Source organism: Copidosoma floridanum, unplaced genomic scaffold (genome assembly GCF_036245765.1).
Source record: "Copidosoma floridanum isolate Cflo_tuat_1 unplaced genomic scaffold, Cflo_Japanese_pri ptg000013l, whole genome shotgun sequence".
Taxonomy (NCBI): Eukaryota; Metazoa; Arthropoda; class Insecta; order Hymenoptera; family Encyrtidae; genus Copidosoma; species Copidosoma floridanum.
In genome coordinates this window covers 30,325,389-30,343,396 of record NW_028321890.1, presented here as the reverse complement: position 1 = coordinate 30,343,396, position 18,008 = coordinate 30,325,389, and the positions used below count along the sequence as shown (strand labels likewise).

General features: G+C 30.9%; 2 protein-coding genes and 2 long non-coding RNA genes across 4 annotated transcripts; all 4 read left to right on the top strand.

Annotated features, from left to right (window-relative positions):
- Positions 1 to 294: 294 nt before the first annotated feature.
- LOC149375009 (uncharacterized) lies at positions 295 to 1,599 on the top strand. Its single transcript, XM_089590807.1, has 6 exons — positions 295 to 446; positions 782 to 918; positions 1,006 to 1,189; positions 1,300 to 1,433; positions 1,505 to 1,529; positions 1,586 to 1,599. Exons 1-6 carry the CDS (start codon positions 368 to 370, stop codon positions 1,597 to 1,599), a joined length of 573 nt encoding a protein of 190 aa, XP_089446933.1. The 5' UTR covers positions 295 to 367.
- Positions 1,600 to 1,990: 391 nt separating this feature from the next.
- On the top strand, positions 1,991 to 2,494 carry LOC149375008 (uncharacterized). Its single transcript, XR_016293001.1, has 3 exons — positions 1,991 to 2,079; positions 2,172 to 2,289; positions 2,366 to 2,494. It is a non-coding gene; the product is annotated as an uncharacterized LOC149375008 (long non-coding RNA).
- Positions 2,495 to 2,699: 205 nt separating this feature from the next.
- Positions 2,700 to 3,655, top strand: LOC149375007 (uncharacterized). The gene is made up of 3 exons (XR_016292991.1): positions 2,700 to 2,800; positions 3,348 to 3,483; positions 3,565 to 3,655. It is a non-coding gene; the product is annotated as an uncharacterized LOC149375007 (long non-coding RNA).
- Positions 3,656 to 4,094: 439 nt separating this feature from the next.
- On the top strand, positions 4,095 to 14,969 carry LOC149375006 (vascular endothelial growth factor receptor 1-like). The gene is made up of 18 exons (XM_089590806.1): positions 4,095 to 4,362; positions 8,595 to 8,731; positions 9,307 to 9,597; positions 9,696 to 9,882; positions 9,975 to 10,092; positions 10,179 to 10,354; positions 10,445 to 10,614; positions 10,723 to 10,858; positions 10,948 to 11,094; positions 11,284 to 11,337; positions 11,431 to 11,730; positions 12,744 to 12,844; positions 12,929 to 13,079; positions 13,199 to 13,423; positions 13,492 to 13,630; positions 14,029 to 14,203; positions 14,279 to 14,610; positions 14,678 to 14,969. Exons 1-18 carry the CDS (start codon positions 4,095 to 4,097, stop codon positions 14,967 to 14,969), a joined length of 3,399 nt encoding a protein of 1,132 aa, XP_089446932.1.
- The last annotated feature ends 3,039 nt before the right edge of the window (positions 14,970 to 18,008 follow it).

The window sequence follows — 18,008 nt, the reverse complement described above, 5'->3', positions numbered from 1 at the left end:
TCGTATAGTGGTGTACTGAAATTCTACGAATATCAATTGGTTACACTTGAAAGTTACCTCTTCAATATAGTACAAAATGTTGAAACGTATAGAGTAGTGGGGATGCCACGAATAGGCACATCATGAGTTAGTGACTTAGAGTGGACGACAGTTCATAGATCTATACTACCTAAGACAGAGTGAACTCAGCTGCGCTACTAGTATATTCTTGAATAATGCGTTAAAAACATACATTCCTTGTTTTTGGTGGATAGTAACTTACACTCTGCTAATTGTCTACGTTTACACGGACCTGCGTATTTCTCAAACTTTAGTTTACGAAAAGTTATCATAAAAACAAGTTAAAGACCTTCGGCAGTGTGCAAAGATGAGGCAGACAAAATGGCATAATATAATGTCAGTAATTCAGTGGCTTAACCTACTTTCTTTACTTGGATTCATTATAGGTACGTTTATAAAGTATGGAAAAAAAAAATGTCTACTAGTTTTCATTGTAGTGAAACGTATGGTCAATTAATTAATCTGTTAAAGCCAAAGTGTTAGGTTAAATTATCGCCATTCATCTTTACAGAAATCGATATTTCGTGGTCATTTAGATTATGTTAATTGGTTTCGTCGTCTAATTTTTTTTCTCATCGTCACATAATAGTTCGTGTAAAATTTGTAATCGAGAAGTCCACGTTATCAGCCATATTTTTATAAGTGACTTCATAAGAATTCAGTAAGCAGTAAACATAAATCTAAAACTTAATGTCAACATTTTTATATTTCTACAACATAGGTTGCAGTGGACATAAGCCCCAACTTTATCCTAACTCGAGTACATTAGAGATAAACGAAGGAGAAATTCTAAAAATTACTTGCTCTAATGTCAGTAATGTTAATTTTTACTTTCCTGTAAACGATGAACTTGATAACGTGAGTTTAGGTCTTTTATTACTTTTTTACAATAAAAAAATAAATGTATAAAAAAATGATAACCATCAACTATTTTCTGGTAAAAAGGTAGAAGCATCTCGATACAGTACTACCCAAAATAAAGATAGAAGTTGGACGTTTCTAAGGTTATCAACAATTTTTGGCGATACTGGCTGGTACTGTTGCGCTGGTAAAAACACGACACACAAAATTCGAAGATACAAACCCTACAACGATCCCTATGCCAGTTGTATATACGTTTACGTTAACTGTAAGAAAATTTTGATATTTAAGCTACCTCTTTTGTTGCTATTAAAATATGCTGACTAAACAAGTCTTAATATAAAAATGAAATAATAACTACCTTTTTTTTAAATTTAGCTAATATAAGCACTTTTGTACAAAGTATTAGCGAAGATGATGTTATTACGATGGGCTTATGTAATAGTTACAGTATTATTCCATGCCGTACAACCTCCTCCAAGTTTACAGTGACTCTTAAAGAAAACGACAAGGTAATGTGTTATCAATTAACTTACTGTGCCATAAAAATGATTTATTCACACAATATTTATACTTACTTCAGAAGCTCAAGTCTAGTGGAAATATAAGTTTTGACCCCAAAGTTGGTTATGTGTTTACTAATTCAAAAAACTCAATGCATCAGAAATATACATGTGAAGTAAATCAAAACAATTTATCACAAAAAATAAGTTATTATATAAACCAAAATCTCGCTTGTATAAGTAAGCCCAGTTTAAAAGTAAGCAAATGGAAGCAAGTCACTACAGGTTCAAAGTTGACCATCGATTGCCAATTTAGAGTTAGAAGAGAAGTTAACTTTTACAGCATCTGGTGGAAGAGTCCACAGAACTTGGTAAATGCAAGTATATGCTATCACATCAACTGCATATTTTGTTATATTTTATAGATTGTTGACATTATTACGATCTACTTTTGTTTGCCATTATTAGACTTCTGCAAACATTTTGGATCCTGTTGAAGAAAAGTATGAAGATGTTTTGGATAGTTATTCCTATTTAGTAACGTCTGTATTTATTCTAAACAATGTTACGCAAAATGATGAGGGCAATTATACTTGCGAAATACGATCATCAATCAATCGAACAACAAGTGACAGTACATATGTCCGTGTTTATGGTGAGTCGAAAAATGCGCGTGTGTGTGTTTCTTTATTGATTTAGCCTTAAAAATATCGAAAGCTTACGTTTATTTTAACATCAATTTTTTAGATCCAAATAACTCATTTATCAATTTAACATCTGATCATGAAAAAAGAAGTGGCATCATTGGTGGTTCAGTAGTTTTCATAGCTCACGTTGATGCATATCCAATACCAAAGCTCACATGGTAATATTTACATTGCTCAAACAATTGTGTGTTGCATTTATAATTTATTGATTAACATAACAAATAAATTTTGCAGGCTTGACCGTAATGGAAAGGAGATTAAATCAAGTTTTTTTTGTGTTATATTACAGTCAGATACTAACGTAGTAATGATACGAAAATTTTTGCAAAAGAAAGATAAAGGAATTTACACACTTAAGGCTGATAATACCGTAATAGTAAAGTATTTTAACTTTACTCTCGAAGAAGTTTACGGTTTTTCTAATTTTTTATCTATTATTCATTCCTAATAACAGTGTCAATCTTTTCATTTTAATCTTTTAAATAATGTTAATATTTTTCAGAAAAGCCACTAGTGACAATTTATAAGACCAACGTAAAATCTTATTACAACTTTAATGAGAGTTCAATGTTTGTTTGCGAAGCCTACTGTTATCCTAAGTGTAATATATCGTGGACTTACAGGAAGGGCCCTATATTTAAAGACGATTTTGAATCTCGGGAACTAAAGGTTTTTAATTATTATTAATAAAAACTAATTTATTAGATAGTGGTAGGATTAATATCATAATGAAATAAAAGAACTTTAATTTAGGTTAAGATCACAAGTCTTGCGAATTACGTCAAAGAAAATTTCTTAACTACCACTAATCTAATAATATTCTGCCTTATCTCTGAGACCATCTATTATAAGCAGCCGAATAAAAAAGCTATATTCTATCATCGTATTAGAAACTTGCAACAATCGCATAGAAATCCACACTCTTTATTCTGGGGAAATATAAATTGCTTATTTTTCTGTAAACTATGTGCGAAATGAGACGTCCATTCGTCTCGTGATTGTAGAATTATAGATATATATTATTACATTTAACAATCAAATTCTCTTTCAATATGCTTAACAGATTAAATTCTTAGATGCAGTGCGATTGACATAGCTTTTCTGTACGAATCAGATTAAGAGGTGGTAGGGGAACTTTCCTTGGCACATTTCTTAATATAAAGCTTGATTCTATGAGGACGTGTTATGGTGGACTTACGTCATTTAATTGTTTAAGGGTATAGAAACATACCAGCAGAGTAACATAAGTACATCTAAGGTAAAATTGAACCTTGACGTAGAAGGTACAATAACTTGCTTAGCTCACAATAGTTATGGTTCCGTCTCCGACTCACGGGGAATTTATTTTACTGGTGTGCATATTTCACGAATCATTTAGTATTTATTCTCCATCACATACTAAATAAAACGTTTCTATTTATTTTGTTTTTGAGATGGATTACCTGACGTCTCTTTAGGAATTATTCAGCCAAAGAAAGATGTATTTGATGGTGATGACGTTACTTTAACATGTGCTGCTGTAAAACGGGAATTCTCTTCGGTAAATTGGTTTTACAATGACAATAAATTAGTTGTGAATTCTGGTAAGTCCTAAATTAACTTTGTAAAAACAACATATATTCAAGTATTGCTGCATAATTTATTAAAGTTTACGTATCATTTTATTAATATTAAATTTCAGACAAAGTAAACCTCACTTTTGAAAAAACCACCTTAACTCTACGCTCTGTTTTATCCATTTATAATGTCACTTTATCCGATGCAAAAAGATATTACTGTGTAGCATCAGATGCTTATCTTAATAATAAAAAACAGTTTTATTATCTGGAAGTTAAAGGTAATTATAAAAAAACTAAATTGAAAAATTTATCATCTATCATAATTATAAAATAAAGTACATTGGTCTTTAATTGGTATTTTTTAATTTATAGCTCCACAACAACCTACCTTTATTCATAATAATATGAATGATACCGAAGTGAGGCGGTTAGCAAATGATGCAAAAAATCCTGTTTACTTGTCATGCTACGTTTATGGAATGCCAAAACCTGTTATTACGTGGTCTCAAGACGGTGCACCTTTAATGTTATTAGAACCACAGTTCAGTGTTGTGGACAATAATCAAAAATTGATCATCAGATATTTCACAGAAAGTGGCAGCTGGAACTATTCATGTATTGCTAAAAATCGATTTGGAAAAATAGAGAAATCACAAAAAGTTGTTGTAATAGGTAATAACTGCTGTCGAATCTGCTAAGATACCTGTTAAGTTAAGTCTCTCCATAGTTTCGCTATATCAGATTCTTTATTAAAAATTTAGTAATAATGTAATTTCTTCATCACAAAATAGTTCTAGGCAAAAGTAAATCATGATTTTTTTATTTTTTGCAATAAAAATTCAATTTTTTAATGGAAAAAATCAAAATCTGTTCTATTGCCCTTGTCTGCAATATGTATTTACACCTTTTTTAAAATTGGTAAATATCATTTTTTCAAAAATTTAAACAACGCAAAATTAACTGACATTTATAACAGGATTAATGTTTATAGTGTAGTCTCTAGCATTATGTAAAAAATTTCGTAATCAAAAAAAAAAATTGTCATGAAAGGTTTATTAACAATCTTTTTTTTTTGTTGGTCCTAATTTCTTGTAGAAAAATAAAGTGTTAAACTTCTGCTGCATAGTTCACCAAAATTGGCTTTTTTTAAATGGTATGCAATTGTAGACAAAGTAAGCATTATTTTTAAAAATACATTTACTCTTCGCGCTGTTCTATCGATCCATAACTCAAGCTAGCAAATGCATAAAAAATTCTTATTGAGCATCAATAGAAGCTTATTCTTATGAGAACGATACATCTTTCTTGTAAGTAAGTTGTTAATAAAAACATTAACTGAGAAGTTTTATGACCTGTTGTTACTATGAGACAAAACTACGTTACGTCTTCTGTGTGATATTTTTTTTTATTTACAGTTCCATAAAAACCTAGCTTTACTTATATACCATTTTCATCTTGTTAAAAAATGATGTTCCAAATCATATTTATTGATCATATTGCGCTAATTGAATGCCAGAACCCAATATAACGTGGGCGATAGTTGATGCTTAGGTACATATGATTGTTGAGAGAACAGTTTAATCTCGTAAATAGAATAAATTGTAAAATATTTTTTAAAAGGTTATAATGAAAAGTATTCATGTCTAGCAAAAATTGCTCATGAAAATGTAGAAGAATCTTAAACAGCTATTTACTAACTTAAGACGGTTAAGTAAAGAATGTTCTAAATCTTGTGCGTATATTATTACCCGAGCCGAAGCCGAGCATTCTTTACTTCTGCTCGTGGTGTGTATATGATTTTACACCTCACCTGGACAGCAACTGATAACTAACTGATGGTGGTTATGAATCATTTTCGGGCTAGGTGTGGTGTAAAAAATATTGAGTTTCGGTAGTTAAGTTATTTTATATCATGCTTTTTTCTTACGTATCAGGCCATAAATTTCTATGTGACATCACATGGATAAAAATGTTAATAAAGCGGTTGATTTTGATTATAGGGGTTCCAAAGTCTTTGTTTTGGGTTATAATAACAGCTTGGTTAATTCTAAATGTTGTTTTTCTTTTAATTTATTTTTACTTGAAAATAAGACATCAAAAGGTAAGAAATTGGTAAAAAATTGATCAAATTATTTTCTATCAAGATTTTCCATTAATGTCTTACAATTTTCAAATTACAGATTTTACGGCATATCTTTACTTAAAAAATTTTTGAAACCTCCAACCTCCCACCCTTCTTTGTCAGCATTCAATGACATAGAAAAATTTCGCCCGTAAAAAAAAATTTCCACCTCGACCAGTCACAAAGCTTGGAAGTAAACCCTAGCACTTAAGCAAACATACCTTAGTATTGTTAATCGTTAGTTGACTGAGATATGCGTACATATAAAGCGCACTTGTAATACCTGATGTATTGTGGCCATTTCTCTATAACTCTATAAAATGAATCATATTTGCTGCCATTCTCGGTTTATTATCCGTCATCATAGTTATACACATAGACCATGAAAAACCTGATGATCAGCTTTCGAAGAGCATTTATATGTATAACAAATTTAATCTTATATTTAAGTGTTATATCTAGCTATTACCATGGCGGAAATAAAGATCACCGGAAACCATTGGAGTTGCGAGACGAACTTTTGTTCTTTTTAATTATTCCTGCTTCAAAATTTCATGACGTTTTTTGTCCTGTAACTCATTAAATTATTCTACAGCGAATCATCTCTTTGTGTACACTGCAATTACTCTTACATTAATTTATGTTACTGAAGTGACAACTTGGAGTGGAAATTGTAAGCCGTACCAGGATAAAAAAGTGGAATCTTCAAGACCAAAGTAAAAAGTACATAAGTTAGTCAATTACTCGAGGTGATATTTAACATACGTCATAATGTCAAAACTTCTTCTTGTATAGAGTGTTTCAATTGTATAGAGTCCTTTTAAGAGAATTTTATTACAGAAACAAACATTTAGTGACCCTTGAAAAAAATACGTATGAATAAGTGATCGCATTACATAAGTTCTCATCAAGGATATAATATGTATAGATTTTTACCGATTGTGATAAAAAAATATTTCTTTTAGTTTAGGCGTTGTTTTTCAATCTTTAGATGTTTATTGCGCCATCAGTAAGACAAATAGAGTTCGCACCTGTTGCACATGTTACTAAAGCAAAAACACAAGGGGTCACGCCACCAACCACAAAAAGTAAATTAAAATTCGTTAAAATAAAAATATATGTGATTTAACATTACATTTCAATAACAGCTTCGTTAGCTACACCATTTTTTAGTGGTAATAAGTAAAAATTTGTCATTTATACTTCCCTTAAAACGGCTAGCACATGTTGCACCATTGTAGTGCAATAGTATGTCGGTATTATCGATGTTTTTTATACTAATCTGACCTAGTATACGTGATTCATGAAAAAGTTTCCTGCACTCGTGAATACAATAAAGATTTTAATCAATCAATAGGTTCTACTTAAATAAACTCGTGGTGTTTCTTTAAGAACTAAATAAATTTCTTAATTATTAAATTATTATACTTAAAGCTTCCGTAAGAATACTCGAATCATATTTTTGTTTGTTTTGCTAAGGGACATTTGATATTTTATTTTGCAACAGCTCACAAAAATCTTTAATCATATATTTTATGACAAATCTATTTATTTTTAAACGTAAATGTACGAAAAGCTATAAAATGATATACCTGGCGCCTAAAGTAAACAGTCAAATCACAGTTTATTGCGTTTTTACGTGAGATTATCCGATTGGTACCACGACACTTTAAATATATAAATATTAGTTTGTATAAGTGGGGATATCACGGACAGAGCCAGTAATTCGAAAGCACTGAGATCTTCACTATCAAGTATAGTGTCGACTCAGCTGCGCTCCTCAAGAATAACAGGTGGAAGGAACAATTTCTGTTTTTGGTGAGTCATTGAATATAGTTTATAATCATTCATCTTAAAACTGACTTGCATATTTCTCTAAATCTAATTCTTTAACTGTAGGTTAATAAAAAGTTGCCTATAAAACTGCTTGCAAGAATAAACGTGACAAAGTGGCATTATAAAATGGCAGTAATTATGTGGCCGACACTACTTGTTTTACTTGGTCTAAGTTTAGGTACGTACATAATACATTCAAAAAACCAAAAAAAAAAAAAAAAAGAATTATGCGTTTACAATAATACTTACATTTGTTAGTGATGCGATATATAGTCAATTGTTGTATTACGTTGAAACTAGAGTGTCTTTTTCAATTATCGCGAGCCAACGCCCAAACCTTAGCAGTAATAGTCAATACGTTCTATTGGCCCGTGGATGCTTTAGATTATTTAAATCAGTATCGCCATGCTATATCGTATTTTTTTTTTTTTTTTTTTTTTTTCTTACCATAGTAAGCGAGTGCAGATACAATACGTAATCAACAAGATTATATGTTTCAGAAATACAGAGATTCAGGAGAGACTGTATTAAATAAATTTAACCTCCACTGTAACTTCATTATAATTATACAATTTTTTTTCCGACCTCGGGCGTTTTTTAGGGTCGGGTGGGCTCTCGGTAGGAAAAATAGGATTCGCGACATAAGTATCATCGCTCCGTGGCTATCTTACGTCCCTCGGGCCACAAAATAGCCCCGGAGACGATGACTCTTATCCGACGAAAACTACTACAAGACCATTCAGTCAGTTGAAGGTTAGATTTTCTTAACCTAATTTGATGTACTTAAAAGCACTTTAGAGATAATTAAATCAATATTTTGAATGAATTACTCAAAATATGAAACTATATTTTTTCTACTTAAGCCTGTTTCGTCTACAAAAAAAATAAAAAAAGAGCAGGCACCTAATACTATCTGGCGTAAACAATTTTTATTTAAACACAACAGGTTGCGTTGGGCACAAACCCCAACTTCATCCCAACTCGACTACATTGGAGATAAATGAAGGAGAAGCTCTTAAAATTACATGCTCTAATGTCAGTAATGTTAAATTTTATCATCCTGTAAAAGACACACTCCAACACGTGAGTTTTACTATTTTATAACTTTACATTTATTTAGATAATAAAAAAATTAATCGATAGAAATATGGTTAAAATTAATTATGGTTTGGTAAAAAGATTAAAGTATCCGAGCATAGTATTACTCGAAATCAAAACGGGAGTTGGACGTTTCAAAGATTATCAACTGTTGTTGGCGACACTGGCTGGTATTGTTGCGCTGATATGAACAAGACGAAAACAATGCGAATATCCAATCCCTCCAACATTTTAAATGCTAATTGTACATACGTTTACGTTAATTGTAGGAAAATTTCAATTATTTCTAAAAATGTCCATACATGTATAAACGCATCCATAATTAATTATCCTTTTTTTCATACAGCCATTAAAAGTGTATTTGTACAAAGTTTCGAGGGCTTCCAGTACCCTATAATAACAGATGTGTGTATAAGTTACAATATTATTCCGTGCCGTACTACTTCCCCTAAATTTCAAGTGACTCTTAAACAAGGGAACAAGGTAATTAATTCTTAATTAAATTACAATTAGCACTACGTAAGAATTTCTAATTCACGAAACATTTTTATCTTCCCCAGAAGATAGAGCTTAGTGAAAACGTAAGTTTTGACCCTAAAATTGGTTATGTTATGAAAAATCTGAGGGTTCCAGTATTTCAAAAATATACTTGTGAGGTGAATCAAAATAATTCATCACAGGAAATAAGTTTTTACCTTTACGAAATACCTTCTTGCATAAGTAAACCCCATTTAAAAATAGATGGACCGAAACAAGTCACTAGAGGCTCAAAGTTGACCATCAAATGTCAATTTAAAGTTAAAAGAGATGTTAACTTTTACAGCATCTGGTGGAAAAGTCCACAAAACTTGGTAAATACAAGTATACGCTATCACATCAACTGCATATTTTGTTACATTTTATAGATTGTTGACATTATTACTATCTACTTATTGCTTGCCGTTATTAGACTTCCGCAAAAGTTTTGGATCCTGTTGAAGAAGAGTATGAAGATTCTTTGGAAATTAATTCCTATTTAGTAACGTCTGTATTTATTCTGAACAATGTTACGCAGTATGATGAGGGCAATTACACTTGCGAAATAAAATCCTCACTCAATCAAACCGCAAGTGACAGTATTTTTGTCCGTATTTACGGTGAGATACAAAACGCGTGTAATTTTTTTTTTATACTATTTTAGCTTTTAAAATATCGTAAGCTTATGTATATTTTATCATTAATTTTTTAGATCCAAATAACTCATTTATCAATTTAACGTCTGATAATCAAGAGAAAAACAGTTTCATTGGTGGTACAGTAGTTTTCACAGCTCACGTTGACGCTTATCCAATACCAAAGCTCACATGGTAATATTTATCTTGCACAAACAACCTCATCATTGTACTCTTAATGAATTGCTTACTTAGTTAAACGTTAAATATGGATTTTACAGGCTTGATCGTCACGGCAACGAGTTTATTTCGAGTTTTCGAAGTATGATATTACACTCATATCCTAAAACTGAACTTTCAATAGCATTTACTCAGAAGCAAGACGAAGGAATTTACACACTTAAAGCCAATAATACCATTTTAGTAAAGTACTTAAACTTTACACTTGGAGTTCACGGTACTTTTAATATAATACTTATTGGTTATCTAATATTGACAAAACTATTATTATTTTGGTAGTCTTTAAAATCATATTCATATTTTCCAGCAAAGCCAAAAGTAACACTCCTCGATTCCAACACAAAATCTTATTACAGCGTCAACGAAAGTTTAACGTTTGTTGGAAAAGTCTACTGTTATCCTAAGTGTAACATATCGTGGATTTACAAGAAGTGCCCTGAATATTATAGAAGCGATTGTCAATCTGTGAAGCTACAGGTTTATATATTTATAAATAAAAATCAGCTCATTTGATATTTATACACTTTCGTCAAACGTTATGAGAAAAAAAAAACTTCAACTTACTTAGTTAATCAATTGTTTAAGGGTATAGAGATTGATGAGCAGAGTAACACAACTATATCCAAAGTAACATGGAACCTGGATGTAGAGGGCAGGATTATTTGTTTAGCAAGTAATACTTATGGCTTTGCTTCTGATTTTCGGGTTATTCTTCTTACCGGTATGCCATAATTTAAGAATCATTTATCTTTATTTTTCATCAAACACTGATTTTTCAATAACACTTTTCTATTTATTTTATTTTTAAAGATGGACTACCTAACGTTTCCATTGGAATAATTAAGCCAAAGGAAGAAATATTTAAAGGTGATAATGTTATTTTAACTTGTGCTGCTGTAAAACGGAAATTTTCTTCAGTAAAATGGTTTTATGATGATGAAATAGTGACAAATTCCGGTTGGTTCTAATATATTAAAAAAAAATGCTATTTTTCTTTATAGTTTCTTAAAATTTATACTTTGTTTGATACATATTAAATTTTAGATAAAGTGAATATTAATTATAAAGAAACCACATTTACTCTTCGCGCTCTACTGTCCATTTATAACATCAGTCTATCAGATGTGAAGCGGTATTCTTGTGTAGCATCTGATGCTTACTCAAAAAAAACCACCGAATTTTTAAATCTAGAAGTTAAAGGTAACTACACTTACATAATTTTGGAAAATTTATTATTCATCATCATTTTAGATTTAAGAAAACAAACATTTTAATTGAATTTAATATTTCTAGTTCCACAAAAACCTAGCTTCACTGATGTTAATATGAATGATACCGAAGTGAGACGGTTATTATATGATGCTCAAAACCCCGTTTACTTATCATGCTACGTTGATGGACTGCCAAAACCTGTTATTACATGGGCTAAAGATGGTGTGCCATTAAAGGTATCGGAACCGCAGTTTGGTGTTGTGGACAATAATCAAAAATTGATCATAAGATATTTCTCAGAAAGTGGCAGCGGTAACTATTCGTGTACTGCTGAAAATCGATTTGGAAAAATAGAAAAGTCACAAAAAGTTGTCATAATAGGTAATTACTGTCGAACCTAAAATTATATTCGTTCAGTTTAATCAGTGCATAGTTTAGTACATCGATGAAAACTCTTTGTTATAAATATAAAAACAATGTAATTTATTCACCACAATAACAATAATTCTATGCAAAGTAAATTGTAATCTTTTTATTTCTTGCAGTGAAAGCTCGATATTATAATCGAATAAATAAAAACTGTACTTTTGCCCTTGACTCTGCAACATGTACTTATATAATTTTTTATATTGTTTGATAATATTTTTCTAAAACCTCAAACAACGCAAAAATAACTGACATTTGAAGTAGGATTAATGTTTATTGTTTAGTCTTTGCATTATTAGCATTATAGACAAAAAATGACGTACTTAATTTTCGCTGTTTAGTTGGCCAATATTGGTTTTGTTTAAATTGTATTTAATTTAAAACAAATTATGCGTTACTTGTAAAAATGTTACATTTACCCTTTCCGCTGTTCAGTTAATACATAACGTAAGTCTAGCAAGATAAAAATAATCTATTATTGTACAGCATTACCTGTTCTTATAAAAACAAACGAGATTGTATTTTTAGGTTGAAGGTTGTAAGTAAGAACATTTATTCGTAAAATGTATGATTTAAAGTTATTATAGGATAAAAATGCATTAAAAAACCTAGCTTTATTGACGTTAATGCAAATAATATAATTTTGACTTGGTTGGCAAATACTGTTCAAAAATCTCAGAATGTCAAAACTTTGTGGTTAACAAATAATGCTCTTATAAGATTGTTTAGAGAACAGTGTAGTCTTGTGAATAACAGTAAATAATAAATTGTAAGATGTCTTTGAGAAAATGATGGTATAAATATTCATGACTTTACTAAAAATCGCTTTTAAAACAGAAAAAACTTTAAAAAATAATTTTTTTTTGGTAACTAAGTCGATTTATGTCATTATGCTTTTACTATTTTACATAATAAATCATGAATTTGTACACAAAAATGTTAATAAGATGGTTGATTTTAATTTTTAGGTCTCGACAAGTCTTCGTTTTGGATTGGAATAACAGCTTGGTTAATTATAATCATTATTTCTTCTTCATTTTACTTTTACCTGAAAACGCAACATAAGATGGTAATTGTTGAAACTAAAATTTATTAGATAAAAATTAAACTTTATGATTATGTTACATATAATTTTACTTACGATAATTAAAAGATGGTCACAGAAAGGTTGTTTCACGCTGGACTTAAAAACTTTGTGGATGGAGCAGTTAATTCAATAAGCTCAGAACATACTCTAGATGAACAAGCAGAACTTCTTCCATACGACAAAAAATGGGAATTTTCCAGAGAAAAAATACAGTTTGGTACGAAAATTTAGTTTTACTCTAAAACTAATATGATGTGCGATTAATATAGTATACCTTAACAACATATAGTATGATGAGCGATTTATATGAAACTAGTGAATTTTTTTTCGATAAAGAAAAACAGTTAGGACGTGGAGCTTTTGGAGTTGTATACAAGGCAGAAGCTTATGGGATTTGTCCCAACGAGTCTTCTACTACTGTAGCTGTAAAAATGGTTCGACGAAATGCTGAATCAACGTGTATTTATGCTCTGGCAAGAGAATTAAAAATAATGAGTCATCTTGGACAACACCCAAATGTTGTAAATCTTCTTGGTGCCTGCACGAAAAATATTGCCAGCGGTAATGATGTAATAGTGATTTAAATCAAAACAGTAATTCTTGTTTCATCTAAATATTTAATGTTTTAGGTAAACTTTTAGTTATTGTCGAGTTTTGTAGATTTGGAAATCTAGAAAGTTATTTACGGCATCATCAAGAAAACTTTATTAATTCAATTCATGTGACTAATGGTAGAACAAATTTATTCGTTAAGAAAGGATTAAAAAGGTTAAAATTTCTTATTTTTATTAAAACTTGATCAGTTCTTACTTTGCATCTACGTTGTGTAAGCTTACCAAATTTCAATTGAGTTATTTTAGCAGTTGTTCTTGAGCGAGTCAAGTTTTAGAAAAGCCTGGATTTGTTTCTGTTTTTGTAGAATAAAAGATATATATATATATATATATTGGAAGCAGGCATCCAATATGTATATAGAAACTAAAAATCCAAATTCATGACCAACATTTTGCACTCCTTCTAGAAAATGAAAATAATGTCTTAGAGTAGATAAAGTCATTGCTTACGTACTACCGTTATAATAATAATCTTAACGTTGCCTTCGGAAATAGTAAACTAAATAACAATAATAAATTCATTGTCTATTACACTAATACTTGTAATTTTAGCGGTCATATAATGCACAATGGTATAAGTATTAACTGCGACTACATCCAACCCGGCTGGCGCTCTAATTACAACGGTGACTATAAAAATAGGAATGTCGAGCCTCTCTGCTCTCAGGATCTTTTAATATGGGCATTTCAGGTGGCACATGGTATGGAGTACCTCGTTCGAAGAAAGGTATATACGGATATTCAAGCATTAGTTGTGTTCATTATTACATGTACTTAATAATTTTATCAATCAACAACACAGGTTCTGCATTGCGACTTGGCTGCGAGAAATATTTTACTAGCAGATAATAATATCATCAAAATTTGTGATTTTGGTTTGGCGAAGAAGATATATCAAGATGACATTTACAAGAAACAGAGCAAAGATCCGTTGCCCCTGAGGTGGATGGCCATAGAGTCTATTAATTATCGAATTTTCTCAACGAAATCAGATGTCTGGTCTTTTGGTGTAGTATTGTGGGAATTTTTTACTTTTGCTGAGATCCCATACCCAAGCATGGATGAAGAGAAGATGTATCACAAACTCATGGAGGGTTACAGAATGGGAAAGCCTGAATATGCTACCAAAGACATGTGAGTGAAAAAGAGAAACAGTTGTTTTTTGTAATTGTTTTCAAACTTGCTCATTACTTTATTTTAGCTACGATATTATGCTTCACTGCTGGAAGACTGACCCGAATCAAAGGCCATCATTTACAGACCTTAGTAAAAGTATTGGAAAACTTCTCGACGATGGCATCAAAGTAAAGTTTTTACAACTGTACCATACATACGAGAACATAAACAAAGCAAATGATTTGGAAGAAAAAATTGATTACTTATCAAAAATGGCATCTCCTGATAACTTTACACATGTCCCACCTCAGCACGGCTACGTCAACACATTGCCACAACTTGCAAAACCATTGTATGTGAACGTAATAAACAACTGAATTGTAAACATCGTCAGAAAAAGTTAATTTCTATCTCTAATATACTATTTTCACGGCAATCATGTTAAATCTAGAAAAAATTAAATAATCATACCAACTAAATTGGCCAAGGCCAGAGTTACGGTTATATTGTGCGAAATATTTTACGGCACAAAGCTTAACAAAGTAAATAATACTTTCTGTGGTAAAAACTTGAATTAGCATTACTTTATGCATGAATAATGCGTTTAAGTAACCTTAGGGGCTGATTACGATAACGTTTTTCAACAAATTGTTGAGAATAGCAAGTATTGTTGTGCCTTACATTCTCTTACCGACCCAGTGATTATTCAGTTCAGTTAAGTAAATACATCTCATCTTAAGTATAATATGAAATTGTAAGCCCATTATGTCTACTTATGACAGTAGATTTCGTCAGCGGAGCGCATCTACTTCAGGACAATCACTGGGCCCAAGGGTGCTTGTAATTCAAAGCTCGAAGGACTTTTATAAAGCTACTGCCAGAGAAGAGCGTGTGAACGCGTTAAGTCGCGTGTATACACGTTTGCGTACGTTAAGGTAGTTGGTATTCAAATATAATACCTGTTGCCAATCTAAGGGGGGTCTGTAGACTGTATAGTTGTTCAACTCGCACAACTTACTTATTATACTTTTCTAACCTTAACATAAAAATGATACCAAATCTGAAGTATACAAAGATCAGTGTCTGAAACAAGTACTTTCAAATAATATTTGTAAAATTTTTAGCTAAAATCTTTTTTATGATATAATAATCTTTTTCAGAATAGAATATTTACTTATAAGTACCGTAAACTCCAGCTATTGGTTTTTCAGTTCATATCATATTTGATGAAAATAATAATTTTTCGCATTTACATCTTACCCTATTTTTTTAGTACTGAAGCTTTAGTGTCATTATGCATTTGTGTAGAGATTATAAAACTGTATTAACTCGTATAGTGGTGTACTGAAATTCTACGAATATCAATTGGTTACACTTGAAAGTTACCTCTTCAATATAGTACAAAATGTTGAAACGTATAGAGTAGTGGGGATGCCACGAATAGGCACATCATGAGTTAGTGACTTAGAGTGGACGACAGTTCATAGATCTATACTACCTAAGACAGAGTGAACTCAGCTGCGCTACTAGTATATTCTTGAATAATGCGTTAAAAACATACATTCCTTGTTTTTGGTGGATAGTAACTTACACTCTGCTAATTGTCTACGTTTACACGGACCTGCGTATTTCTCAAACTTTAGTTTACGAAAAGTTATCATAAAAACAAGTTAAAGACCTTCGGCAGTGTGCAAAGATGAGGCAGACAAAATGGCATAATATAATGTCAGTAATTCAGTGGCTTAACCTACTTTCTTTACTTGGATTCATTATAGGTACGTTTATAAAGTATGGAAAAAAAAAATGTCTACTAGTTTTCATTGTAGTGAAATGTATGGTCAATTATTATATCTGTTAAAGCCAAAGTTTTAGGTTCAATTATCGCCAGCCATCTTTACAGAAATCGATATTCCGTGGTCATTTAGAATGTGTTAATTGGTCCTGTCGTCAAAATTTTATTCTTATACTAGTTCGTATATAATTTGTAATCGGTAAGTCCCCGTTACCAGCCATATTTTTATAAGTGACTTCATAAGAATTCAGTAAGCTGTACACATAAATCTAAAACTTTATGTAAACAATTTTTTATTTCTACAACATAGACTGCAGTGGACGTAAGCCCCAACTTTATCCCAACTCAACTACATTAGAGATAAACGAAGGAGAAATTCTAAAAATTACTTTCTCTAATGTCAGTAATGTTAATTCTTACTTTCCTGTAAACGATGAACTTGATAACTTGAGTTTAGGTATTTTATTACTTTAACCATCAACTATTTTCTGGTAAAAACATAGAAGCATCTCGATTCAGTACTACCCAAAATAAAGATGGATTTGGACGTTTCTAAGGTTATCAACAGTTTTTGGCGATACTGGCTGGTACTGTTGCGCTGGTAAAAACACGACACACAAAATTCGAAGATACAAACCCTACAACGATCCCTATGCCAGTTGTATATACGTTTACGTTAACTGTAGAAAAATTTTGATATTTAAGCTACCTCTTTTGTTACTATTAAAATATCCTGACTAAACAAGTTTAAATATAAAAATGAAATAATAATTACCTTTTTTTTTAATTTAGCTAATATAAGCACATTTGTACAAAGTATTAGCGAAGATGATGTTATTACGATGGGCTTATTTAATAGTTACAGTATTATTACATGCCGTGCAACCTCCTCCAAGTTTACAGTGACTCTTAAAGAAAACGACAAGGTAATGTGTTATCAATTAACTTACTGTGCCATAAAAATGATTTATTCACACAATATTTATACTTACTTCAGAAGCTCAAGTCTAGTGGAAATATAAGTTTTGACCCCAAAGTTGGTTATGTGTTTACTAATTCAAAAAACTCAATGCATCAGAAATATACATGTTAAGTAAATCAAAACAATTTATCACAAAAAATAAGTTATTATATAAACCAAAATCTCGCTTGTATAAGTAAGCCCAGTTTAAAAGTAAGCAAACGGAAGCAAGTCACTACAGGTTCAAAGTTGACCATCGATTGCCAATTTAGAGTTAGAAGAGAAGTTAACTTTTACAGCATCTGGTGGAAGAGTCCACAGAACTTGGTAAATGCAAGTATATGCTATCACATCAACTGCATATTTTGTTATATTTTATAGATTGTTGACATTATTACGATCTACTTTTGTTTGCCATTATTAGACTTTCGCAAACATTTTGGATCCTGTTGAAGAAAAGTATGAAGATGTTTTGGATAGTTATTCCTATTTAGTAACGTCTGTATTTATTATAAACAATGTTACGCAAAATGATGAGGGCAATTATACTTGCGAAATAAAGACATCATTCAATAAAACACAAAGTGACAGTATTTGTGTCCAAATTTACGGTGAGTTGCAAAACGTGCGTAGTTTTGATACTTTTATTTTGCTTTAAAATTA

What these genes read in the sequence shown, in the direction of transcription:
- LOC149375006 (XM_089590806.1), top strand. Translation starts at nt 4,095, where the DNA reads ATGAATGATACCGAAGTGAGGCGGTTAGCAAATGATGCAAAAAATCCT. An exon ending in CTTTACACTTGGAGTTCACG is followed by an intron (nt 10,355 to 10,444) that starts GTACTTTTAATA and finishes CATATTTTCCAG; the next exon opens with CAAAGCCAAAAGTAACACTC. An exon ending in TCGGGTTATTCTTCTTACCG is followed by an intron (nt 10,859 to 10,947) that starts GTATGCCATAAT and finishes TTATTTTTAAAG; the next exon opens with ATGGACTACCTAACGTTTCC.
- LOC149375009 (XM_089590807.1), top strand. Translation starts at nt 368, where the DNA reads ATGAGGCAGACAAAATGGCATAATATAATGTCAGTAATTCAGTGGCTT. An exon ending in TATATACGTTTACGTTAACT is followed by an intron (nt 1,190 to 1,299) that starts GTAAGAAAATTT and finishes TTTTAAATTTAG; the next exon opens with CTAATATAAGCACTTTTGTA. An exon ending in CTCTTAAAGAAAACGACAAG is followed by an intron (nt 1,434 to 1,504) that starts GTAATGTGTTAT and finishes TACTTACTTCAG; the next exon opens with AAGCTCAAGTCTAGTGGAAA.